The 27,849-nt window shown below is 36.9% G+C and overlaps 1 protein-coding gene across 6 annotated transcripts in view; it reads left to right on the top strand.

Moving 5' to 3' along the window:
• LOC124183624 (leupaxin) overlaps positions 1 to 27,849 on the top strand; it is a 48,154-nt gene that overhangs the window by 10,954 nt on the left and 9,351 nt on the right. For 3 of the 6 annotated variants that reach the window (XM_046572330.1, XM_046572327.1, XM_046572332.1), the window contains one exon: positions 19,089 to 19,237. In XM_046572330.1, coding sequence (XP_046428286.1) covers positions 19,089 to 19,237 — 149 coding nt within the window. Of the gene's footprint in view, positions 1 to 6,563; positions 6,586 to 13,787; positions 13,912 to 15,350; positions 15,670 to 19,088; positions 19,238 to 27,849 lie in introns of those variants that run through there. The other 3 variants (XM_046572331.1, XM_046572329.1, XM_046572326.1) reach the window with 3 other exon arrangements.

The raw sequence follows: 27,849 nt of genomic DNA, 5'->3' as shown, positions 1-27,849 counted from the left end.
CGTAGGGGAAAAAAATTGCTTAAACTAACTTTTTTGTACGTTATAGTAGTGGGTGGTCCTATACAGCTGTCGTTTACCGATTATTGTCGTTTTTTTATCAATATCATTGCGTCGTTCGGTATGCGTTTATGCTTCTAACCAAATCGTCGTTACAGCCCTCCTCGTTGTCTTTAATTACTCCGAAGGTAAGAATTTTTTTCAATTCGAATTGAATTTGAACCGAATGTACAGTAAAATGCATAAATTCCTTAACTTTCCGGCTAACTTGTTTCGGTCCAAAACAAAATTTGAGCTCAATTCTATACGCGTTATCTTCTATTGACTGATGGCGATGCATCTAATCTGAAAAAATGGGATTCGTTGTCGCATAATTCGTATAGAATTGAAGTCGCATTTTGTTTCGGACCGAAAACAAGTTAGCCGAAAGGTTGAGGCATTTTACTATATATGTATGATTTAGGATCTAGTAACTTACTAGCACTGGAAAAATGTCAGAGAAATATTGCGTTTTACCTTCCGGAAAACCTGTAAACGTCATGGAATTTTGTTCCCCAAAAATTTGCGGCTACCCTTGATTAACTTGTATTTAATTATCAAAAGAACTATCATTATTAATTGATTTTTTTTACGTATTTCAATCTTCTTATTATTTATAATATTTAGAAACATGTATTTTCTCCGCTCTTTCTCTCTTTTTCTCTATACCTCGAATGCGAACAATGATGTAATTTGCGAACCTGAGAAATAATTAGTCAATCACCAGACGTGTCACACCTGCGCCTATACTTGACAATGATCCTTGTTAACATTCTTCACAAAATTAACTTGCTCTTGAACTGCCCAACTTTTGAAGCTATACCGTGCGGCTAATGACTGACAGTGAAAATCTCTTGGCAGCTCGTCTCGTTACCTCCGAATCTTCCTCACGCAGCATTCAAACTGTACGAAAACGAAGTCGAATGATATATTTGTCAAAACTTGAATTCGAATTTGTCTGTTTCAAGATAGTTTTTGCTTCTTCTTTTTTCCTTCAAGGAGGATGGTTTGCCAAAAATCAGTAATTTTTGTTGAGTATTTTTTATTTTATAAATTACTAGGATTATAAACAAAAGCTTAGCTATTGATGCTTCATTTCAAATCACCTAAAAATTGTCAAATATATACTAGGTTCGTTCGATTTCATTATACCACGGCTCATCTTATTTAGGAGACTATTTTTAACAAATTAATCCGAACATTTTTTTTTTTTTTCATGTTGCCATCACGACGTTTCAACTTTACAACATTACACCAATTACTGCCAATGCATGCTAATTTTAAATTGACTACTGAATAATATTCAAATAATCACTCAATGTATTCTCTATAATCTCTTAAAAAATAGTACGAAAAGCATCACAGTTTTTGGTCAGCCAATATCCTTCGTCGAATCCCAGATTAATATTTAATTTTTCTGCAGCATCACGAGTTTCGTCGATGATTATTTCTCAAGTACCCGCAGTTACACAAGTCATCGGGGTATATAAAGCGTTGAATACTGTGAACCCGCGGCCTTTCACAATGGATTTTAATTCGTTCCATATTTGTATGTATGTACGTAGTATAGGAGCTCATAACGCGATGCATCCCTATAAGGATAAATTTTTCGAAAGAGTTGCGATTATCGTTGCGAAATTATACCTAGACACGTACAGACAGACGTGTGTATTAGCTTTACTGAAAGGAAGCATATTTTACGTGACTCACGAGGAGTCATGACCAAGGGAACACTCCAACTCTGATCATCCATAGCTCCAATGTTCTTGTTTGGAATTGAACCTTCGCCATGTGCTCGTTTACTACCCCATATACCTTGACACTATAAACTTGCCGGCAGACCATTTACACTGCTTATCTCTAAATCACTGGTGAATAACCGTGATAATATGATACATGAAAATTGTGACTTTTCAAATATACGAGGTCAAAGAATTGAAGTTATAATGACGAAAATGCAGGTTGGTACTGTGATGTTTTAGAAGAATTAAACATAAAGTAGATTATACGAAATCAAACTTTATCATTAGGTCATATAATTACGATTCCCACAAGGTTGTCTGTGTATGCTTTTTTAAATGAATTTTTTTTTATCCATGTTCCGATATTTAATAAACTAAGGCTATAGTCTTTGTCAATGGTTTTGCATCTTAGCGAACGCTGTGAACTGCAAAATCGCTGCAAAAACTAGTGAGCTAGGAAGTATTTCAATTACAATTGCGCATTTGCTTCATTTTTCACACTTGAAAAATATCAGGATCAATCAATCGCCAAATAGTATAAAAATGCTATGAACATTTCACATTTTTTATCGGAAACGTTTCATCTGTTTATATGAATCTCCAAAACGTTTAGTTTTGAAAGTCTGAAACAATCGCAGCAACTTTTTTTCAAAAGTATTACAACACATCGGGATAAGGTGAATTATAAGAAATCTTCGAGAGTTCGGTGGAAAAAGTTGGCGAGTTAACATTTACTATCTCATATTTCTGCGAAATACCGGATTACACGAAACGGAGTTTTAATATCGTCCATAAATAGCCACTCTCGATGACGCGGTATTTTCAGATTAATTAACGCGGCATAAGAACCAGTACAGTGGGTCAACATTGACAATAAATAACTAAACACGTTGTATGCGTGTAAAGTAAAATATTTTTAAATTACATGTTTTTATAAATATTTTATAAGAAGCTATCGTTTTGTAATAACGTACGTGACCTGATACGCAATAATCGTCGCTTGTTAGTATCTAATTAGTACATTGAAATTTTTAATAAACTGGTGGTACGATTACAACATCTGCAAAACTTGCGTTATCGACGTTCTATACATGCGATAATTTCCGAATCGAGTTGAAACTTCCCTCTTTTTTCCACTTTATCTTGTTTGAATGTAAGTACACACCTTTTCAGTAAGCGATTGAACTTTCTTTTTTTTTTTTTTTTTTTACCATACCTGTGCTGATGGCATTATCTTATCGCACAAAAATTCTGATATACCTACACACGGTAATTATTCGCCGCGAGCGGTGATGATTCAGCAGGTATAAACAGAACGGTAACTATCTTACCAACTGCCGGTATAAATTTGCTTTACTGACACTTTTGTTACCGCTGTCAACTGGCTTCGACTTTATTTAGACCGTCGTTCGTCGCGCCACATTTAAATTCACTTGCAAGGCTTGGAATAATTGAAATAATTTGCGAAACAATAATTTCTTCTTGTTTATTCTCTTGATTCCAAATATTTCTGTACTTTTCCATTACAAGCCAAAGTGTGAAAAATTAAATAGTAGAAAATTCACCCTAGCAATAGACGACAACGAGAACACTCGATATCACCGTCGACTTCGAATAATTACCGTTCGTGTTTGATGTTCTTGAATATATTTATACAATTGATCGAACTCGATGCACATCATTGCAGCAGAGCCGCAGAAATTTTTATCCCAACTAATTAAACCCTCGATCTATCGGAAATATACTCGTACTATACGCAGACAGATAGAAGATTTCAATTTATTCACCTTCGCGTGTTGCAAGCAGTACAGTACCTACAGAAACATACGAGTGTTACACATTCAGAATCATATTAACATGCAAATCTCATACAATATTGATTACAACTAGTACAAAATGGAAAAGTGAAGTGACCAATGTGCAGTTAAATAAAATACAAAACAGTAGTGAAAATCACATGGAAATTCTTTTACATAAATTGAACCAAACCAAATATAAACAGAACCATAAACGCATACCGTACGCACAGAAATTGGGTTTCAAGTAGTAGCAATCGAGCGGTTACAGTCATAGTGCATTTACAACTCAAATTTTACACGCCTCGTATGATAAATGTTAACAAATTACTTTGATAATAAGAATCGGGATAGTAAAACCAATCTGACTTAGATTACTGCTTATTACTGCATCTGAATAGTAATTATTTTTTTGCCTCAACTTGTTTTATGTGAGCAAGAAGTCTAGGTTTGAATTCTTCAGGTTTCAATGCGATAGAGATTCCCTTAGGAAGATTATTCCACGCATGTGCACCAGATATCCCGAGGGAACTCTGATGTGCTGAGGCTCTAGAAAAGGGAATATGAAGCGCATGAGTATAAGATGTTTTACTAGTAAGTCTGTGTGAGCGTCCAACAGATAGATCTATATCAGCTAAGAGTTTACAGGAGGTACAAGGGTTCAGATGATGTTTAAAACTTGGTGGGTCAGAGTACAGAAGAAGTATAGTAGTCTGTTTGATACTTGTAACCAGTCACGTTTGCACCGAAGGGGAGTAATATGATCGTCTCTCCCATTATTAAAGATAAATCTAATCCCGCGGTTTACTAACCGCTATACCTGGATATGCAGATAGTCTTGCCAGTCCTTGGTTACAGCCCATGCTACGAAAATGATCAGTGATGATACTCGACCATCTCAAAGTCAAGCCTCGCTAATATTTGTGACCGAAATACAAATTGGACTTAACCGGTCATTTAGTTCAGTCAAAATAGGTCTGAATGAAAAATATTCGGGATATGGGTGCATATTTGTGTATAAGGGTTTTCGACTCTCAGCAACTCAAATCTGAAGTTATTTTTGAATTGCATAGCCGGCGTTTCGGCAAAACCGCAAAATTTTAGGTTTTTACGTTCTCCTGAAAAACTCCTATCGATAGATGAAAATTTACCGGACCATCGGGTAGAGCGGAAAATTCTACACCGAATTATGTCCTCATATGTTGCAAACGGAGTCGGATTAACAAATTTAGAAAAAAGAAATTCTACTTATCGACGGTATCTGGGAAATTTCGGTGAAATAATTTCTTTTGCTTAATTTGTTAATCCGACTTCGTTTCCGACATGTGAGGGCATGTTTCGATGTGGAATTTTCCCCTCTACGTGATGGTCAAGTAATTTTTTATGTATCTATGGTAGTTTTTTGAGGAAAACGCAAGAAACGTCAAATTATTTGAGTTCCTGAGGGTTGAGAATCCCTGTACACAAATATGCAGCCATACCCTGAATATTTTTCATTCAGACCTATTTTGATTGGACTAAGATATAGGATCTCTTCAGCTGGTTTTACACAGTTATTCAAGGTTCTCCGCAGTCACATAGCGACGTTTGGCAGTTTGCGTACAGCTCATGAGTTGGCGTTATCCCCGTCTCAAATCAAACACTCCTGACGAAAGTATCACTAAGAGGACATTGAGATTCAGTCACCCAGCCACGTGTAAATGTTACGTACACGTGACGAAAGATTTGTGGACCAAGATTTAGTAAGTATCGAGATACAAACAATACAATTAGCTCGCATGGTCACACAGGTGATATGAGTTTTATCAGTTAGTTTATGATCCAGTGTAGATTTATCGTAAAAATTGAACGTTGAGCACGAAGCATCACTTTAATAACGCACAACCAAAGGTCAGTGTAAGCTGAAACACGGACAATACAGAAGAAACGCTCACAGGACCAAAGTCCACAAGGCAAACGTCGATACAACAGAGAGCCGATATATCGCACGTTGTATAGAGCACGTATCTCACGACAGAGAGAGGAATTTCCCCTCGATGCTCGATTTAGGATTAGAACGCCTGCTGCACGATGACGTCACTATAATATTAACCCGCGTAAACCACACGTTATACGCGTAAGAGCTTTTTCTGGTCTGGTATAACCGTCTCTGAGATCTAGATCCTCTCTTAGTTGTCTCACTGCTTTCTTCACCAACTCCGCAAAACGCCCCTCAATATTTCGTATTTGTGTTTTCAATTGTAACTCCATTTCGCAAGCAACGAAAGAGTGGGAACGTCGCGGAGGAATAAACAACAGATTATAAAAGAGAAAAATTTCACGGCTATAACGGTAATCGTGTTTCATCGATCAATTATTTTTAGATTCTTATTCCGACGATTCGCGTATTGCGCGGGATGAAAATTTTTTCGATGCGAAATATAATTTTGCACGATAACAAATTCAAGCACAGAGTAGTTGCACAATTCATCTATTTTCTACCTTGTAGTTTCAATTGCAATTTTCTGAATCATAATTCGCCAGTGGAGCGGTCCTGCTGTTCTGTTCGAGTACTAGTCACTCTTGGAATGAAACAAAACGCGGATGTCGCTTTGACCGCTTGCATCCGGCGGTCCCCATTTTTCCGACTGCGTGATTTCTGACGCTGATAAGACTTACTTTGATACAAGTGTTAAAAATTCCCTTGCGAGTTGAACGTCGTTCCATTTTGTTCTTGTGGTTTCTTCCTCTACTTTATATAGAGTGATATCTTTGAGTTCGTTTTTTTCCATCGGTTATAATAAAAGCAATATTGCATTAACTAGCATAAAATTCAGAAAATACAAGCGGTTTAAGAAGATTCTGATTTTTTTTTTTTTTTTTACACCTTGACGATCGACGTATTAATATCGTTATATTAACCGTGATCGTAGTGCTACTATAAATAACGGTGCAGTCTGGATAACTTTGATTGTGACTTGATTCGGTGTTTACAGAGTACGTTTTCTTTCCACATACCGCAGACATGACAGGTAAGTCTAAATATAGTGGCCTTATTACTCCGATGCGTCGTCTAGATTGCAATTTATTTTTCATATACCGCCTCCCTCCGTTCTCTTCGAAATATTTTCAGGTAAAACTTGTATAGTTGTCCGCTCCGCCTCTTATTGATTCTAATATCATTTAAGCTTCCACGAAAGCCCTCGTTTAGGATTCCTCTAGTCGCCGTGTTTCCTTGGCTCTTAAGTCTGCAAAAGTAAAGAAAAATAATGATCATCATACGAAACTTCCTGTCGTCGATTTTGAAATACGAATGAGAAAAATCTAACAAGAGTCGTAAGCTTTAAACAAGAAATCTTCGAAGAAGAATAAAAATAAATAACTCAACCTCGAACTCAACCCAGTTGATGATACATGCGGCACACAATGTTACTCATACCGAGAGGTTCTCTTGAAAGGATCTGCTCGTAGAGCGCGGGATTCAACTTGCTGAATTTCGATAGGCTGACGTCCATACTCGCAGTCTGAAGTAAACTTTTCCTGATAAAAACAAATTCCCTAGAATCGACCGGTTGACAACTGACAATCAACCCTAACCTCTCGCGTATTAAAAATTGCCTGGTCACGGCGCCGTCGCGATCCACTACGCCACGATCACTCTGCCTACCGTGCTAGTAACATTTTTACGAAGTTGGCTACGCATATAAACTAGATGAGTTCCAATTTCTGACTTGATTTTTGAGCCGGTCCTTTCAAGAGAACCTCTCGGTATGTATGTACAACCGCGGAGGTTGATTTTAAAACGTAAGTATAGTGTCTACGGTACTGATTTAGGTTGTTATCACAATAAAAACTAATAAAGCCTCTACCTGCTTGCCGCTAGTAGTTTGTATTTACGGTACCAACCTAAATCAGCACGATAGATATTAATTCAGTTTCAGAATCAACCTCCGCAGGTGTACTTCTACATGTCGTCTGTCATAAAGCCTGTGAACCGGTGGTAAATACGAGAAGTCGAAATATGACTCAAGGTGGAATCAGTGGAAGCGATATTTTGCAATCCATGGATGGTTTGACGAATTAAGTAGAAATTCTTTTATCGTCGACAACGCGGCTGAGTAGTAGTTGCAACATATGCCAACATAGTACTCGCTTCGCGATTATACAGTCGTGCAATGTTCACAATTTTTCCTTATCTTATCGTGATATTTGCGCATATCCCTCATTGTTATATGGCTAGGGAAGTGTTACAATATCACAGGAAATAAATCTTCCATGTATTCTGCATAGATACATACTCTTATGTCACGCATCTACATTTATATGCCGCAATTTTTGCACTGATAATGAGTAAAAAATTTCCTCATTGAATCGTACAATATATTTGTAAATTTTTGGCATGCATATTGTATGCATTATGGATATACACCCAGGAAACTACAACATTTGTTGGCCTTTAAATAAAAAAATGGATGAAATTTTTAATACTCAGAAAAAGAGGATCCTGAAAAATGATGAAGTGTAGGTCAAATTTAATACTTATGAAATGCCTTTCGTTTTCATCTCAATTCCGATTTTTAGTAGGTACATTTGACACAGTTGAACAAAAGTATTTTTTTCTCTCTCAGAACGAAATGTTGCACACATAGTTTATAATGAACATTAAAACTTGAATCTTCTATAATTAAAAATCAAACACAAACACCGAACAAAGCAATATCTCCTAAATTCATTTTTTTGCACTTTTTAATAACGTTCACAAAAACAAATCCATTTTTCACAAGTGAAAATTAATTCCCGTTACAAGAAATATCAAAGGTAATAAATAGTTCAATTTTGTACCGAGGAAAAAAATTTTTTACTTGCAATCGTGTGAAAATAAACATTTCTACTGTTTCTATCATTTATATTGTGTGAGTTATGTATATAAGACACACTATTTACACAATCCAAATCTATTACATACCTCCTGATTTATTGAATCCATTGTGGCTACCGCGTTTCCTTTAATAATTCGCGGGTATACGATGACTATCACTTACAATTAAACAAACTCTGAAAAGGTTGAAGTTTACCGGATTTCGAGTCCTAGAGTGCTAAAGTGACTATCGTTTTTATCAACGACGTTGTAGAACTTAAAAGCATACTTAACTAACTTTTATCAAGCTTAACTGTATCAAAAATTTGACTTACAGCACAAACTTCAACGTAATTCAGTGATAAGCTGGTATGTAGGTTTTCATTTTCTAAATAGTGACAGAGAGACCGTGACTCGTACTTATAAGTGAAACCTAAAATGATCGCTGAGGTATTCACTCTTTCCATACCGCGGGAATGGCCTAATAACTATTCATTTCTACTCTGCCATTTTCGGTCAATCCAAATTTCTAAATACTCGAGCGACTCAATGAATACCAAGCGTGAAAAAATGCGCGAAATAAGCTTCGGTTGCAATACCAGAGTAAATGACATGTTTAATTTGATTTGCTCAAGAACTCTTTCCAAATCAGAATTATAATCTGGTATTTGAAGGGCTCATACGCCACGAAGTATTATACCTACGTAACTTGTAATCAATTTCGTGCAAACAATCCAAGGTAAACCTCTACACCTAGTATATAGACGGTAAAGGCGCGCAAGAATATTGAGCAATAATTTACGGAACTTGTGGGATGTGCGTGGTTGTACGAACATATAGAAGGCACGCATCCTAATTAGTAATAGGTACGTGTTATGGTGGAATTGAAATCGTTAGTCATGTGTGCAGAGAAGGCTGGGGCCAGGTTCAGTCGATCAAAAACCGTGCGAGAATTAACAAATCGAAAAATCGACTGTCTTCGTTACTTGTCATTCTGCAGTGACAAAAACCTGAGTGAAGTGCATATACACATATGAAGGGTGATCAAACTGTTTAGTACCAAGTGTGACTGTACTTATACCTAAGTGATTCGGTTCGTCAGTTCCCGTACTCCAAGAACTCTGGAACGCATTTTACTTCTCTCACTATTCCGAAGAATCGTTCTTACGAGAATTTCAAACCATTATTGAGGTCTATTTTTCTTGTAAAAGCTTGAGAACGTGTCGCGGTGCAAACCACTTCCGGTTTTCTCATTCAAGATCTTTTTTTTTTCTCCATCTTCCCCGATGAAATTTTTCTGAGAAGTCTTTTTCTTCCATTACACGATTACGCAAGAGATTTGATCGTTACTCAATAATTCCTGGAATCGGGAATAACGTGGAGAAAAATGGAGGATAATTGAGACCATAACTACTTACAGCATGATAAGCTTCGCGTAGCTTTACGAATGGGGAAAACCGCTTTTCAGTCATGACGTCATTAATTTAGATGATAGGAATCAACAATCCATGGCAGGAAGAACAGGTCATTATTTTGTATTTGTCAGATCGTAATTAAGTCCATTGGCCATCAGGAGTTCTTCATATAGCGCCATGGAAACGAATAGATTATCAATTTTCTACCAAACTATGCGCAGATTCTGAAAATTTTTATGACTGAGTATTTTTTATATGACATACATACAACGAACAATTAGGAATGATGCGTATTAGCGCGTCACTGTAACGTATTGTTAATTTCTGGTGACGTCAGGCGGCTGATGGTTCTTCTTCGCTTGGAGGGCAAGTCGGAAATAAATAGCCTAGGCGGCGGCCTCTTTCCACATCCACTATACGTGTAATAGTACACAAACGTAAGCCTAGAACGCGGACGATACAGTAGGTGGTGGAGTAGATTTACTTGTGATGATACCAACACATATACCTTGCCTCGTCGCGTGTTCCGTGATCGAGGCTCGAACTCGCGAGGCCGCAGCCCATATATGCCTAGTTCGCTTCATGCCTAGAACCACTGCCTACGCCAAAGGCATGTATACTGTTACTGTGAACCTCCTTCTACGCGTATACGCATCACACTACGCGATACACTATTACTTGGGTGATTTTTTTCGCTCTCCTGGTACTCGAAGCCCCTCTCTATCAAGAGAAATAAACTTAAGGAGGGTGAGAGAGAGGCAAAAGAGAGCTTGGAAGGTTTTTTTTTTATCATGGCATTGCTTGCATTTTATACTTCATGTCGGTATAACACGTCGCTCATATTATTTAGTACGGCCAGGTGGAGTAGAGGAATTTTCACTACGAAAGTGGTAAAAGTAAGGAAGAAACGTTTGGTAATTCTATAACAATTGTGGAGGATGAAAGACATCAAATTTCGATACCTGATCTGATCCCAGAGCAGGATGGACAGAGCTACTCTTCTACTTTTAACCGTACATAAACGAGTTGTGAGGACAGACGTTTTAGAAACCCTGACCTTTACAAAACTGGACTTCACGGGACCAGTCAATGAATGTTACCCAAGTGCATTGCTAGAAAGTTTACTTGTTAAATTCGAGTTGTCATTTTTCTTCGATATTTTATTTACTCATTGTGGTTATAAGGCACTACGTAATCAATACTGTCCATGAAAAGATATAATTTGACAAGTCGAGACATAATATCAGTTCAATCAGGGTTACAGGTTATCACTCTTGAACGATGTTTTCGGATACGTTGAAATGTTGTTCTGGAAAAATAACATGGGTTTTAACCACAGTAAACCAAACACCGTAAGATTGACTTAACTTAGTTCCAAATGAACGGTCATTGAAACGTTGTAATAAAAGTCATTATACATATATTACGAATAAAACTCGAAGGAGGGTTGTTATGTCGCGACATTGCCTTTAACTGCCAAATCGTGTATTACTAAACTGCTGAAGTGGTTCATTAACCACAGGCTGCAGGCATGGATTATGTTAAAGCCACGCCTATATAGATTCGTATTATATGGGTCACTATCCGCCATTAGGCACGTGAGTGTAAATAAACATGGACACTCTGTATAGACCTAGGAGAGCGCGCCAATTTGTGTAGGTGGTACATCTCTTCTTCCCGCGGTTAGTAGAGTCAGCATGCCGATTACCAAATCTCTTTCAGGTTGTTTTCCAGTGTGTGCTTGCATATCTTATTCGCCACCTTTTCTGTGATCATTTTTTTGTTTTTGGAAGTATTTCTTTAATGGCAGAGTGATTTGCATGTATTGGAATGTAAAGAGGCCACAAATTTAAGAGATAATTCTATCTGTGACGGACAAATTGTGTCGTTGAAATTTGCGCTCCTATCGTACAATAGAGGCTACTTTTTTAAAGAGCTAGACACCCTCACAACTGAAGTCAGACTAACTTTTCAAATCTAAATCTTACGGCTATGGTGATTGTTCGTTTCCGCATGGCATTCCTTAATTGGAGATGATCGGCTAGTAAGTGAAATAATTTTCATCGATCCTGAAAAATCTCTGGTCTTTGCGATTATCGTGTTCGGACACTTCGTAACAATACTTGAATCTGCGTTTTCCACATTTGTAAATAGCAAGAAAGGATCCGCTGATCGCCGAACTCTTGATAAAAAGGAATCGCACGTGCGCGTGTATACCTGACGATGGGTGTAAACCAATCGGAGGCAGAGCTCAGGTGTTTTCTTACATAAAGCTCACAATACTGAGAAAGCTGTAGGGTCGAGCGGGTGGGCCGAGTGCGGTGGTCGCGTTTATTTTTGGCAGATTAGCTACGACGACGTAACTAGGTGAAAACCCTAGGCTGTAGACGAAAGTGTGGTAGTCGTTCCAAATACACGCATATACGTAGTAGTAGCCTTATAGTTCATAGATGCAGGGCCAACCCGTAGCCCAGTTGTCGGTTTGCTTTGCCAACACGAGACAACATTTCCGTGCTTCCGCTGCTTCTTCCTATTCTTCTTCGTCTTCTTGCTATCGTTTGCTCGGATTTTACATTCAATATCCGTTTAGGTGATCCGTTTAAAGAAAATCTCGGTACCAATCCCACATTGCTCGAATTCTGAAGTGATTCACACTGTTTAGTGATCAATTTAACTCTGTTTGAAGTCACTCGATAGAGAATGAGATTTTCGTAGCTGCTAATCTGAGGCAGTTAAAGGTGGATTAACACCTTCCATAGTGCCATTCTACATCGCTTATCACCGAACCATGTTGCGTTTCAACACCAAACGAGGCGGACCACTATGGAATATTCGAGCGATGTGAATTTCAGCGGTAACTTTTTTGCGTGTTTAACTGTACCTGACCTCATCGTCCGTCAGGTTTGAGTAGGATCTGGTTGTCGGCCTTCTCCTGACCCAGTGTTCCGTTACGTAAATCGATCGGACCTGTTATCTTTTTTCATCTATCTCTGGCACACCTTCAATTATCGGCTCTTTACTTCAAAGATTCGTGCAGTGGGTCAGGCCGAGTTGGCTTGTGATCGTGACACGCGCATTTTGTAGTTTTTCACCCCTGTAACATCAATGCTGATAAAGATATCACTACAGTGTCGTTTCTTTGGTGTTTTGATTCCACTAACGAGGGTCGATTTTGGATTTGGATTTCAATATGTGAAACTAGGGCTGCGTATCCATTTAAAACAGCTTTGTTGTTTACAAAAATCAGTTTTTTCAACGCTGTATAAAATTGTTTTTAACGATACATTAAAAAACGAAACATTCAATGTGCGTAAATACTAAATAAAAATCGTTCTGAAAGTGTATCTTCAACACGTTTTAGAGAAAGAAGAAATTTACTTGGTTATCTTTGACCCTGCGTGGAATTTATCTCGCAACTCGAGTGACCAATTTGTCACCTTTGAGTTGATCGATTTGAGCCCACGCCTAAGTTCGCAGGAGTGTATGAAAATAAAAAGTTTTTGAAACGTCACGCTTAGATCTGATATTCTGATTATCACGCGACATATACAGTATCGATTTTGCGGACAACAGACAACAGAGGTCTTACAAGTTTCTCAATTAGGGATTTTAAGGGTTCAAAAAATATACATCTTGGATAGTCGTTGACTCTCGAAATGATGGTAGCCACAATTCTCTTAAGTGATTAGAACATTCATTTTTTTCATTTTGATTTTCTATTCAGGCTTGAATTGTGCCTCCATTCTGGAATCGAAATCAAATCTTGTTACATAGTACAGTTATCAGTAAATCTTATGTGGTCGAAATTGTTATTGAGTCGCCATCAAGCATCGGGCTTGGATAAATGGACTGAATAACTTTGGGTAATAATTACCTTATAGGAATCACTGGATTAGATTTTTCAACGTCCGGAAATCTCTTTTTTATACACATAGAGCTGTAAGTGGTATACGGTGAAGTGTATTTTTTTGTAATAACTTGACTGATTGTGAAAATGACGAGTACCTCTGTGAGACCGATGTCCCCAATTACGCCTGCCCGTTCGGCCACTCTGGAGCGGCATAAACGCTGGGAGCGTTATATTAGTAAGTAAAAATAGCACAATTAACGTTATACGTTGATTATACGTTATGGGATTTCACGTCGTCAAGTGACAATTGGTTAATTGGTAGGAAATCTGAGATGTACGTGAACTCTATTTAAAGTGACATGTAATATTATATAATGCATTATATTTGTATGCAGAGAGGTCGAAAATTTATTATCTCGTTCGGTTTATCAATCTATGTAATCAATATTGCTGCTGCGTTGGTTTAGAAACCATTCACGCAATGATTCACGAGTCATAAAATAGATTTGAACGCGCGCAAAAACCAAACTAAACGTTACAAAAAAAATTAAACAAAATTAACCTCTGGGCTTTTAGCCAAAGCTTAAAGCTCATTCACGTTCCGAAGGTATGCAATAAGCTACGTTGGAACGTCCTACTCTTGACAGCTACGCATCAATCTTTTCTGCAGAACGTATCAAATGTACAGCAAATAGTCACACTGAAGTCTTATACAATGATGAATCGCGGATACTTGCGGATGAAATAAAATTATTAGGTATATTATTTTTCACGTGCATTATCAGTAATAAAATTTACAGACTTGGTAGTTCATGAATTTCCGTTCAAATAAGAGAGAGAACAAGAGAGACATAATCGATGAGAGCAATAAATTTTGAAAATGCGACTTCGATATTTTTCGCATTTTACAAGTTTATTTTATAGTTATTCCATCTATCTGGGCGTCGGAATTGATTAAAACTGAGAATCAAAACCGTGAAAAAGTATGAAAAAAATATAGGTACCATTCACCCCCGCCATTTTGTTTCCACTCACTTAAGAGAATTCTGAAATTTTCATCACCTTAGTTCTTTTATACCTTTTATTACCAAGACCTCAATTTTTCATCGATCGTTTATAAAAATAACTGACCGACAGGGTAATTCTGATCCTGAATTTCAAAAGCGTCTCCTCGATCTTCACAATATCCTCAACAAAACATGAATCCCCGCCTTTCTTCGTTCCAACTCTACCCCATACATACGTAAAATATACTAGGTATAAAACAGTTTTTGGAACTGACAACGCGATTCCGGCGTGAAGTGGGGCGAAAGACCCGAGATAACGAAGCTCTGGAGGCGCGCGTTCGTCGTGCACCGGAGATTACAGAACAATTTCGTCACGCTGGAGTCCCCCCCCTTCATTTTTCCAGACGATGCGATGTCGCGACGAGTCCTCCGCCGCTTACACGTTTCCACCTCTTCCCCCTCGCCCCCCCATCCGCTCCCCCCCCCCTCCCCCGTGAACCGCGTCGGGCGACGGAGAAGGCGACAGCCTTTCCTCCACCTCCTCGAGGGAACGCTTCGCGGAAGCCCATAGAGTCCCAACGCAATCGGCGAACGGCCGACCGGCGACCTTCTCGTCAGAGCAAGCAATTCACAGTCAGTCAGTCAGTTGGTCGGTCGGTCCCACTCAACTCCGCTGTCTACGAACGGCGCAGAATATTGTACAAATATATTACCGCGCACGTTTGGAGTATATAAATTGCACAGTCGAAAAGACCCAGTTACTAGACCCTAATCCAGCCTCCCCCCTTTTCTCCATTCGAACGCAAAGGTGGTTTGCCGGTGATATTTACTCGCGAAATAAGTTGGTGCGTACCGTTTTCTTCACCTCGTAAAAATGGACAGTCAGTGCGCCTACGCCAGGAGGTCGACCGACAGTAACGACCTTTACGAGGTCTACGATCCTCAGAGGGCCCGCAACGGGGCCTCGAGCAACCTCGTAAGCCTCGGTGAGAATACAATTCGTCTCAAGATCCCCCGACCATTTGTCCCTCGTATTTGTGATTTTCAAGGTTGAAGTAGTAGAGTTTTTCACTAGCTAAATGCAGTGCCCACTGAGTGCGATTTTCCTAGGATTTCGCTTCTGTTTTTCGTTCGAAGCTGGGAATATTGCACTCAATGCACACCGAATACAGCTAGTGAAAAACGCTGTTTGGGAACGTAGGTTTGAGAAAAAATTCACTAGTTTACGATCTTATAGGGTTTTTAACGGGCTGCACTCACAAACAGTGTGTACTACATGTCAGTTCTTCAGTTTTCAACAAATAGTAAAAGTGAAATCCGGGGAAATTCACACTCGATGCATTCAGTGCAGTCAATTGAAAACTCTATTGGAATGATTTGAAAGGAGGCAAGTTTTCAAAATAAGTAGATTAGTATGTTTTCATATGCTAGTACGGTTTATTGAATTTCAGAGGGAAAGCGGAATTCGAAATTTCGAAATAACGACTTGCTTATCGCCAGCAATCGTTACAACAACGTGACTAACTTCAATATTATATCAGATTCCCTACGTTTCGATCAGAAATCACGGCAGTCGCGACTCGGTTGACGCTGCGGTTGACGTCATCGACGCTCTGGTGTTGAGGTTAAAGGTACAGTTTGTCGCAAGGGTTATTGGGTAACTTGAACCATCGATACATGCTCGAATAAGTAGCAAATTCAAGGTTCTTGAATGTGGATTAGTGCGTGATGTGCCGTCACGTTTTCCGACTTACGAAATAAATTAAATCTCTTATGCGTTGGTACCTGCAGAGTATATCATCATTTGCAGCGCATTTACATTATACCGCGGTGCAAAGGATGAGTATAAATCGTAGACTTATAGGCAGGATGTTCTTCGCGAGTATAACGGATTGCAGTACACGGGATCTCTGTAGTAGTTTTGTTGCATTAAGAGTCAGGAATTCAAGAGAGAATATATACTTATACGTATGAATCCACGGACACGATATGTACGATCCACGCGCGTGCCACAAAATGCGTAACAGAATAGAATGTTGTGCATATCTCGACCGCATCGTTCCACATCGCAAGATTATGGAAGAAGTATTTTTGAAACGCGTTATTGTTGCTCGAAATGAATTTACTCCATTCGCTGGCAAAACTTCACTTTCAAGTATGATGATTTAAGATTTTATTTATATGTTTTTCACTCTTGTATGCCAACGTCAAATGTTTTTGATCTTGACCGTTTTTGGCTACAAATTATTTAGAAGCATTTCGCTTCAGTAATGTTCATTAATGGTTTCCAAGTGGTTGACTATTTCTTTTTTTATAATCAAACCGAAACAAGTTTCTTTTTATAAAAATTTTATGTGCCTATTGATCAATGTATCGTTTGTTTTTCCTGTTACTTACGTCGTTAGTCATTTGCATATAAAATTTACTTAGAAAGGAAACCCGTTCCGGTTTTGATTCCAAAAAATAATCAACCACTGGGAAACCCAGAAATGAATATTACGTACTACGTCCTTCGTTAGGTTTGCACTTAGACGATAACATTTGTTGCTACACTCCTTTAGCCCATTTTTCTTTTAATCACAGGTGGGTTTTTCGTTCGAGGTATGCTTTTTAATATTTTCTATGTCTACTGCCCAAAGATCGAAAATCAACGTTTTCTCAAAAGTTCCGTAATCAATTGTGATTAATTTTTCACACAAGATTATACATGTAAAACAAAATTGTCAAGACTAAATCGAATATTCCGATACATCTAGCTTCGGAGTTATGAAGTTTTTGATTAATCATTTAAATGATATTGTTTCTTTATTACAACATTTTTTTTACAAAATACCACAAATTTGATACGTATTTCGTACATGTATCTGTACATTTCGTATATTTTTGTTCATGTACAAACATGCTAATATTTTATAAAATATGATATACCTCTTGAGAAACGTATAAATGAAGTTTTACTATATCGACGTTCAATGTGTTATTACATATTTTTGCGATTTACATATTCTTAACTTCATAACAATTGTTATTTACTACATTGCTTGTACGTAAATTTTCTTGAGATAATTATGAGAAAGCTAATAAAACCTCAATGCAAATGTAGCGATTCGAAAAAATGAACCTGCAAGAATTGAAAAAAGCGTACCTTCAATTTATTCTATATATGAATAATACCAATTTTCACATATGATGATACAAGTATAATTGCTCTGATTATCTAAGTAATTGTTAAAGGTACGTTCCACGCAGTAAGTAATTGAGCATTTTAATTACTCAATGAAAAAATCATTCAATTCTTTCGACGGTTTCGGTACAAGTTAAACTTGATTAATTACTTCACAGAAAACAAAATGACAATTAGATAGATTCTGAATTAGAGATAGAAATATTTTCACCTCTAATTGTAACAAACTGGGATTTTAGTCTTAATTTTACGAAAAATAATGAGAAAATGCGAACTTTTTCATATTATTTTATTTGAAAGATCTTGCGATAGCTGATTAATATATTCTTACAATAAAAGTATCCTTAATATGCCAATTTCTCAAGCGGCTTGCAGCTTGACGCATTGCTTTCTATAACGCAATCTGCTGACATTCTTTGAATATGCATAACAAGGAATTATTCGCTGACATATGCCGAACAAGCACAATTATGTTGATCATTTGCAAACTACAAAAAGAAAGACGGTTGAATGTATAACGGCATTCATCGTTCTTTCAGCGACTATTTTTTCAGATTGATCTAAACATAAAAAATCAAAATCAATTTTATGCCAGAAAATTAAACCTATGACAAAACTAATTATATAACCTACTGAAAAAATTAAGATTCCTTTCTTCTTTTTCTTGACGCGAAATGAAATTGATTATAATATAAAGTTGATGGACAGATGAATGTACAGCAACAAATATGGACGGTGTAATTCATGAAGATTTGCAGCATGGCAAATAAAACTAAGCATTCAAATTTGTTATTTGAGTATTATAGATATTACTTTCTCCACTCTACGAGTTACTCACACATTCACACTTGAAGTAGGTGAATTTCATCTTTGTATCTAATTGTGTTGAAGTTTTTAAATGCAACCTGATAAAAATTTGTAAATTGCTTTCTTTTTACGTAAAAACATCAGCAGAGGCAATCAGCAAAGTTTATCGTGCAGTGTTTTATTGATATTGAAAAAAAATGTAATACATTTCCGTATTATATTATTACAGGAATGGTAATGTCGATATACATATTATATATTCTAATTTACTCAACGAACTTAGAGCGAAGCTTGCACTCGATTTCTACCCATGCCTTATCCAATCCCCTCTATATTTATTATACGATACGATAATACGTAACCGGATCTTCGACCATGCTTGCATAAGATAAAGTTTAACTTGCTTGCTTCCAGATGCTCTCCTCGCCGATCTACAGAACACGGTATCTCCCGATGGTAACAACGCGACAACACCTGGCTATGGATCACTCAATGGGGCAAGATCGCATCCCGGCAATTACAGGGGTTACGATAATCGAACGTCACCGTTGCCGCCACAGTCGGTGAGTTGGCCTTGTGACTGTGGAGGGTAGAGATAAGGAGGACTATCTCCGTGTATATAAAGTGTCCGTAAAGTAGAGTGAAATTAAGACGGAGTTACCGCAGCTAAAGTTCCACATTTAAAAGAAAGCGCCAATCAGATTGTATAAGCTTTAATGCTTATTAGCGCCAGTCTGGTGACTTATTGAATCACTATTTGTCGCTTTTTGATGGACACTTTGACAGTTGTAAATCCGTGTGTGATACTTCTCCTCACCTCTACCCTGCATACTTATGACAAACTACGTATGGGTAGAACACCGCGCTATGATCAGTCGCGTTCGAACTTCTTTTCGAATAATTTCAATTCTTACAGAAGGGTTAGAAGAGTCGTTAGCTGTATGATCGAAATGCTTTGTCATATACACTGCATGTCTTCTGATATTATTCTAAATTCATTCTAATGGTCTTCCATCAGTCATCACTCGTATCCGGTGCTGCTGTCATGCATTTGAACCAATTTCAAAAGTTGTGTTGCAAGCTCCAGTCGTTGGCAACACCCTAGTAGTATACAAATTATTACTTAACTACTGTCCCCAATAATGGACTTTTGAATGTTTGAAAGAATGTTGATCAGTCGACTTTCTCGTACCGTCTGCATGCTCAATCGCTGGATTGCAGTTGCATGATATTTTATTTTTAGAACCGAAGGCGCGTGCTCGATACTCCAAGTCCTTATCTGTCCCCGAACGTCTTATACGCATCCTCGAGATTTCGGAAGGAGGGTGCATATGGCTTGCGCTTTTCTTGTCGTTATACATTATACATTATGCGTCTTCCCGCCAGACGCCACCGGAAACGATAATGAAACTTCTCATATCGTGTGTCATGCGGTCTTCAAGTAGGTACAACGTTATACCGAGTATAAACTCCGTCGAAGACTCAGATCCACGGCGAGGTGGTAACGACGTATTTTGTCATCCCCCCGGTGATTCAGAGAATGAATCGCATTCGTGGAAACTTACGAGTTAATTAATGGAATGCGTGGTGTCAAAATTTGTCATTCCTCTGGTGCGGTTGACTTCTTTGTTTTAACGAAAGGAAAAACTCCTTGTGGTGGAGAGATAACTGATTTACCCTATAATGTAAATATTTTAAATCGGAGAACACTCTGCAGGTTGAGTAATAAGGATTCTTGGAAATATTATCTAGGTAAATTGAAAATTGTGGCTGAAAATGAAAACTGCTTTGAGGCAAATATATTTGTATTCCCAACGAAATATTTGGCCAAAGTTATAGGTTCACGCTCTTTTTCACCAGTATCATTCCGTAATCTCAATTAGAAGTATGCAATCTTTTCAAACAATGAGTTGAATGACGTGTCAATGTACATTTCATCGTTCAATTACGCTTGAAAACTCTTCCCACATGACCTTACAATTTTCAAGTAACTTATTCCGAATCGATCTTACTTATGTTGAAATTGAGTTGTTCATGCTCAATACTCGCCATGTTCGTAATTGTTGTCACTTTCTCCCTATTTTGTTAAAAGTATTTTGATACAAAAATATATTATGCGCAATATGAAAATTGCAAAGTAAGAATATAAGTGATAATGAAGAAAACTGTCCAAACTAATGCAAATTGAGTAGTATTTTCTAAATAAATTTGCCTTTTTTCGTAAGCTTGAGTCGAAATAGATTGTTAATTTGATAGTGTATTGAAAGAAATACTTCATTTATCCAGGAATAAATGAATTAACATCGAATCGGTGCAAGAGAAACTCGAGCAGTGTTCATTTATAATTTGTATCCGAATCGCTCAATAATTTTCTTTCTCTCTTTATGCCTGTCGGGTATTTACCATTTACTTAAGTACCTACTCTCGTATCTCTGCTTCAACGTAGCTGGTTTATGTACTCGGTTGATTTCTCGCTCACTGAAATGAGGTTTTGTCATCGGAAGAGGTCTGTGTAATGTATAACCAAAAATGGAGAGAAAACGACACCCATATGACAGAGGTGTACTTTATGTATGTACCAGAAGTTTGACTCCGCTTGTATCGGAATATTTTTCTTTCTTTCTCAAGCGCACATGAATAAAATGCAATTTAAAATCATTCGTGCCGAATCGAAAGCTCTGGAGGAATTTTAAGAAACTTTCTTCTACAAATAGTAGAAAATCAGCTATTCGATGTTATTTTTACTCAGAATAACAATTATTATTAGTTATCCTCAGTTCGCAGGCTTCAATGGGCACTTTCCTTTTAGCTCAATTTTCTGACAAAAATCGACACCAAGTGATTTCATTGTTCGGATCTAACGGAATAGGCCAATGAAATCACTTAGAGTCGTGTTAAGTTGTGTCAGAAAATTGACGTGAACGGAAAGGGCCAATATTTGTTAATTTTTGGCAATGTCTGACGATCCGGTTCGCGGACCGCCGATATTGTCACGCCCAATATTAACACGCGTTATCGACATCGGTAAAACAGGATGACAGACACTCTAATGTATGGCGTGAAAAAAACATCAATTTTTAATGAATTTAATGCATCATAAATTATTTTCATACACAGTTAGAGGAATGATTTTTTTTTCACGTTGGTTTACGCAAGTATGAGAATAAACCTCCTTAAATTCAATGTTTTTCTCTCCGTCTGGTATTGTTAAAACAAATGAATTATAACTTACTTAAATTAAGTACAGCAAGATTTTTTTTTTTAGTTGTTTGTGTATATTCAACGCATAATTGGGAATAAGTGTATTTCAATCCGAATGATATTTGCTCCTTAAAATTTTTATTCCCCTACTCAGAGATGAACAACCCGCCGAAAAGGACTACACCCAAAGCAGTGCTGATATGATTTATTCGTGGATTCAATACACGAATGTTGGACGTTCTAATTTAGGAAAACCTGGTTCGATGAAATCACCGACATTTTTAGCAATGACGAGCAAACGTCTTTGTTAACCAAAATATAAATTTCAAATGGTAATGATGTTCCGTGTGCCATACTTTACCGACGGTGTGTTGCTTTCGACTTACAAGTTTCATGATCTGCTCAAATCTACACATTTTTTAATTCCCCCACTTCGATCAATCAATTTTAACGACCGATAAAACAGAAACACAATCAAGTTCTCTTTCGAATTATTTTAAATGACGGTCGACGGATCGGTCGGTAAAGAAATTTCAAGTACACGTGGCCTTCGTCAGGTGGCGGGATCTGTTTTCTTCCGATGTTTAGGGCGCGGTCACGACTCCGGCAGATTATAAATATAATTTACCACGGAGCGCGAGGTTTTTAAAGACCGTTTCACCTCAGCCGCGACCTCAGGTTAATAGAACCTGACCCTCTGCAGCGACGACTTATTATGCACCTGTCCATGTCTCACGACTTGGCGGTCCATGTCTTACGACAAATTATATAATTATATCCAATAACAGGTCACTTGATTATTTAAAGCGCAAAATTACCACCTGCATTCTATCAAGAGTTTCTGTTGTAGATTGCGTATAAAGGCAACCGAGAAACGTTAGTTTCAACGCTGTGTACTTTGTACGTAATATTTATAACTTTAGTGGAAAATAATGCCGACAAAATTGAAATTAATCTTTCAAAATTTATAAAATGTGGAATCCATGTCTTATCGGTGTCGTTTTCTTTTTTCTTTCTTATCATTACTTCTTACGTACGGAAAAACGTTTATTCTCCTTGAACTAGACACTGAAACGTCCGTGGTTGAAAACTTGGAACTAAAATTGGCTCCGCGAGTCTATTCTTCACCTACGCTCTTTACTCTCTCTTACCATTAGCGTATACGTATGCATTATATATTGTTTTTTTCTTCAGGTTAACATAGATTCAAGGGGGAAACTGGTATGTAATGTTTGAGGGTTCTTTTTATCCAGACCTCTATTACAATATCTGTAACACCTCTTCAGTATTTGCTTCGGAAATTCAACCATCCAAAGAAAACATTTTTGGATGTCAAGTTCTTGGGGTACCATTTCTGGAGAATATAAGCGTAAAAATCTCTGTAAATAATCGAAAATTCGACTAGTGAAAGAAATGATTTTTTACTCTTTGCGGTAAAAAAAAAAGCATGATCTCTACTGATTCGGCTGTAACATGTTGAGTTTAATTTGAAAGCACAAAATCTCATGCAAGTTCTTTCTCCCATGATTACTTGTGTTATAAACACTGATCGTGAGCTAAATTTTCGAATGAAAATTTCCTTTGTGTTCCAGAAAATCATGTTCTTTTCAAACACTCCTATCTTTTCGAAGTTTTTGCTAAAAACAGTTGAGAATGCGCATGTTTATAAGTTGATATTTTGACCGGTACTGTGACGTGAAAAATTTAAAACAACATTGATGAACGTGAGACTCGCACAGCTGAACTCTGCTAAAGTACCTGCACATACAGAAAGTAATAAACGATATAATCTAAATTACGCATATTATAAATTATCAACTAACAACGATTATAATACGAATTCGAAGCTATGTTGAATGAAGCTTCAATTTAATTTTGGCTCCAACTTTATCATCCGTTCACAAAAACGTTAATTTAAAAAAAAACCAAGCTTATTCTAAATATCTTTATATTTATGATTGCAAAAAAAAATTACGTAACCACGAAATAGTTAAAGTTCTACGCATAAGTCGCCTAGTCGTCAAGGGAAGAAAAGGAAATGTCTTGGTGTTTTTCCTCCAATCGATGATGCCCCTGTTGAATATATTATACATATACTGCCTCAAATGATTCATGACCACAATTTTTTCTTCAGTATCAGTAACATTTGTTACTATATTTGAAAAAAAAAAAATTTATCCGAAGATTGAAGTATTCAACGATTAGTTTTTATTTTTTAAAGAATAGATAAGTGTGAAGAAAAGGTAGATTTGACTTCAGCATAAAAGTGCAGAATCATATAACTATTTCGAAAATAACTGTTTTACTATTTTTGTAAAAACTCAAAAGTGTCTGTAAATTTAAAGCTCCATTAACGCCACGTTATACTATAAACGTGTTATACATAGATTTCGAGGAGATGTAATACAAGACATTCATTCCGATGTATGCAAATAACAGCAATCCGCACAAAGCTTCATTATAGTTACGCGACAAAAAAGTAGCCTAGAATTCGAACTTTTGCGTATATTATAACTTTGGCATAGTATACATAGATATACGTGAGATATCCGAGTATCGCGGAGTAGGGGCCAAAAGTCGATATTATTAATAGACGCAGATACGTGTGTGGATTTTTGAAACTGGAACCCCGGCAGCAGTTGCTCCGTGTATGTATTCGCTGCTGCAGAGCCTTGACACTCATTCGCATCAATTGACTGACACTTGTTTGTTTTCCCAATTCGTGTTGCGATGAAACCACCTTGCGTTGAAAATAATTTATTTATTTGAGAATTCCCTTCAGGCATCGATTTAAGATAAAATATATATCATATGTATCAATTTTCCTGTTAATTCTTTCGCCGGAAGCTACAAATCTCCGTACAGTTTCGTCGTCATACACACTGCAAAAATAATCATTGGGTATTGATAATTTCAAATTACCCATACTGAACAAAATTTTATTTGCTACGATTACTGGAAAGTTGAGTAAAATAAGTGTCGCTACAACAACGGTTTGAATATTGTTTAAATTAGAAGAAGAAAATTTGGTATGCAAGTAACTATCTAGTGTAAGTTTTCTGGTTATTGCGACATTGAATCTGTTCATTTAGTTTCCTACATTTTTTCAATCAAACGAGGCCTCAACATCCGCTATTTATTGTTGCATTGACATCAAATCATCGCAACGTATAAGTAGAATGTAAAATATAGTACAAGTGATGATAATCAAAAATTGTAGTAACACATTGTATACTAGATTTTCTAGTTATAGCCACAAAACTCATTTTCATTTCGTATTCAGAATCATTTTTTTCGTTTGTGATAAAAAACGATAATAATTAACAACTCTACAGTAATATCAACTATAGAAATTTCTCTCGATGCAAGAACTCTAACGAAAGGTGCGATCAATAAAAAAACTATAGGTTGAACTGCGGAGGACAGGTCTGTACATATGTATCGAAAAACTCCGGTGTTTCTAGTATATTTACAAAGGTCCGAAGAATAAGAAAAACGGCATTGTAAATCGAATTTACGCGCGAACGAGGAATGAGAACGAATCGTAGGCTTTTCGGTCTTGGCTGGCGGTGTGTGTATTTTCGCCGTCTGATGCCACTGCCGCCGCCTCCTTTTCGGAGCGATTCATGCGTGGCGTCAGGCCTGGAGACTGCAGACTTTAAAATTTTTAAGAAAATAGGATTACGAAAAATAAAATCCGCGAAGCGCGGGGGGGGGTTGAAAAAGCGGGAAAATTCCACGTGCAGTATTACATACGTTGTGTGTTGTATTAACGACCCTGGTGAAAATAATTTCTACGATTTTCTACGAATTTTCAAGGAAATTGGGACACCTCGTACAATTTTCGTACAAGTGATTGTAATTATGCATAGTTTCTTATAAAAACTTTTATATTTTGATGAAAATTTGTATTTTTCCAATAAAAAATCTACAAGCTAATACAATTTTTAAAGAGAATTAACAATTCGTTACGAAAAACTATGCATATTTACAATTTTGTAGGAAATAATACGAAATTTTCACCCGGGTAGACTGAAGTTAGTAACGTTAACGTATAGAAACGTTGAAACAAAAAATTACTATTTGGCACCTTTAGAATAACTGAAGAAGTTAAATTTATAAAGTCTAAGTTTCTTGTTACTGTTTTAACGGTTTGCTAAATATCATGTAATCCTGAATTTGCATAATAACGGCTTTTTCTAAAGATGTATCATTACAATAACATTACAATCTTCAAACTGATTTGTATTATACACTCGCAGCCTGTCGCGATTCCGTTCGTTGATGTTTTCAAATGTTTTTGGTGTCGAAACTATAAGACATAGCCATATGTTCTAGGGATTTTTTTTTTTGTAGAAATCATCGCGACTTTGAAAATTCTTTCACATAACTTTCCTCTATGTGTAAGAGTTTAGTAAGCGTTCTCATCAGTGTGTAATCGCTTTCCGACTTTACTGACAAATATCGTTATATCACGAAAACTATTTATCTGGTTGTAACGTAATGTAACCTAAAATATAGATGGACGTTGTAGCTATCCATAGAAAAAAAAAAGAATCAAAATCCGTACAGTAGTTCTGGAGTTATTAGCGAACATACGCCGAAAAACTTTAGAATTTTATGAGAGACGAGGAGATATAGCCATAGCGTTACGTATCATCTATATACGTATATCAGAATCCCGGTGACGGTTTTGAACGTGTGCAAAGTTTGAGAGAACAGGAATGAGCGGCGAATGTGTAGGATTGAAGTGCCGTGGATCACCCACCACCACGACACGCGGCACCAAGATATAATTAACTATTATTATATCTATAAATAAATGCCGCACTGTATCGGGCCGAAAACAAGCTCCACACTCGACCCAATAAACGTCTGGAAAAACGAACATCTAAGTATACTGCAGCACCCGATCTTGTACTTTTCATCATCGAAACCGATTTCTTTTTGTTTGTCTATCTATTTTTCATCCGCGGTTGATTCAGGGAAATATGTAATGATTTATATCAGTTTTTTTTTCACCCGTATTTTCTGCAAATTTATACACTTTATAATGTGTAGTATATGTTATTTTAGGTTCATCATCACGATCCTGCACAGCTATGCCTATGTATAGTGTCTCATATTTTGCTCGGCTCTTGCTATCAACGCGTGTCTTTCTGAGCCCGGAAAAACTGAGTCTTAATTATAGTTTGAACGATAATTTTTCAAATAATAAAACAACAATAACAAAAACTAGGGAAACTGATCTATTCCAGGAATTTTCTTCCTTATGGTTAATTAAAATCATTTTTTCCTAGGCCAATTGGATAATTTGATCACGCTTGGGTTTCAACCAATATAAAGTGTCTAAAAATGTGTGGAAAAAACCAAACTAATGACGTCACTGTTCCCGATTTTATTTCATCAGAATATCGTAATTCAGGTTATCGAGCTCTTATATAACTCTTTGATATATTCGAAAAAAGGGATAGTTGCATATGTCGGATTTGTTTCACAACATTTTATGTTTTGTATCGAATTCACAGTTTTAAGTTAAATCATACCCTATTATGTAAACTGTAATACTCAAAAAACCAGGTAGTGCAGAGTGAACTTGGCACATAGGAAAATTTGCACATAAGGTTACGGAGTAATTTCATTTGCTATCCGTCCCAATTGATCAAAAGCTTATTTGTAAATCTACATACATTATGTATCTGATACACTATATTTCACAATACCCGTAAGTTCAACATTATGCGATAAAATTCAAGTTCGCAGAACGCCGCGATTGAAATTTATTTTCGAACGCTCACCGCGGTAAAAAATTTGACGTATATCGTTTCGATCGAAAATTGTAGCCACAATCGATCTTTCAACAATTTTGTTTATAATTTTTATCAATTTTATTGACTTCTATTTAAAATTCGATGGATCGTAAGTAATTGTGACTGATAATTTACCTAATTTATATAAATTGGCAGTCGTTCAA

The sequence above is a fragment of the Neodiprion fabricii genome, chromosome 5 (genome assembly GCF_021155785.1).
Source record: "Neodiprion fabricii isolate iyNeoFabr1 chromosome 5, iyNeoFabr1.1, whole genome shotgun sequence".
Lineage (NCBI taxonomy): Eukaryota > Metazoa > Arthropoda > Insecta > Hymenoptera > Diprionidae > Neodiprion > Neodiprion fabricii.
This window is presented reverse-complemented; position numbering and strand designations above follow the sequence as displayed.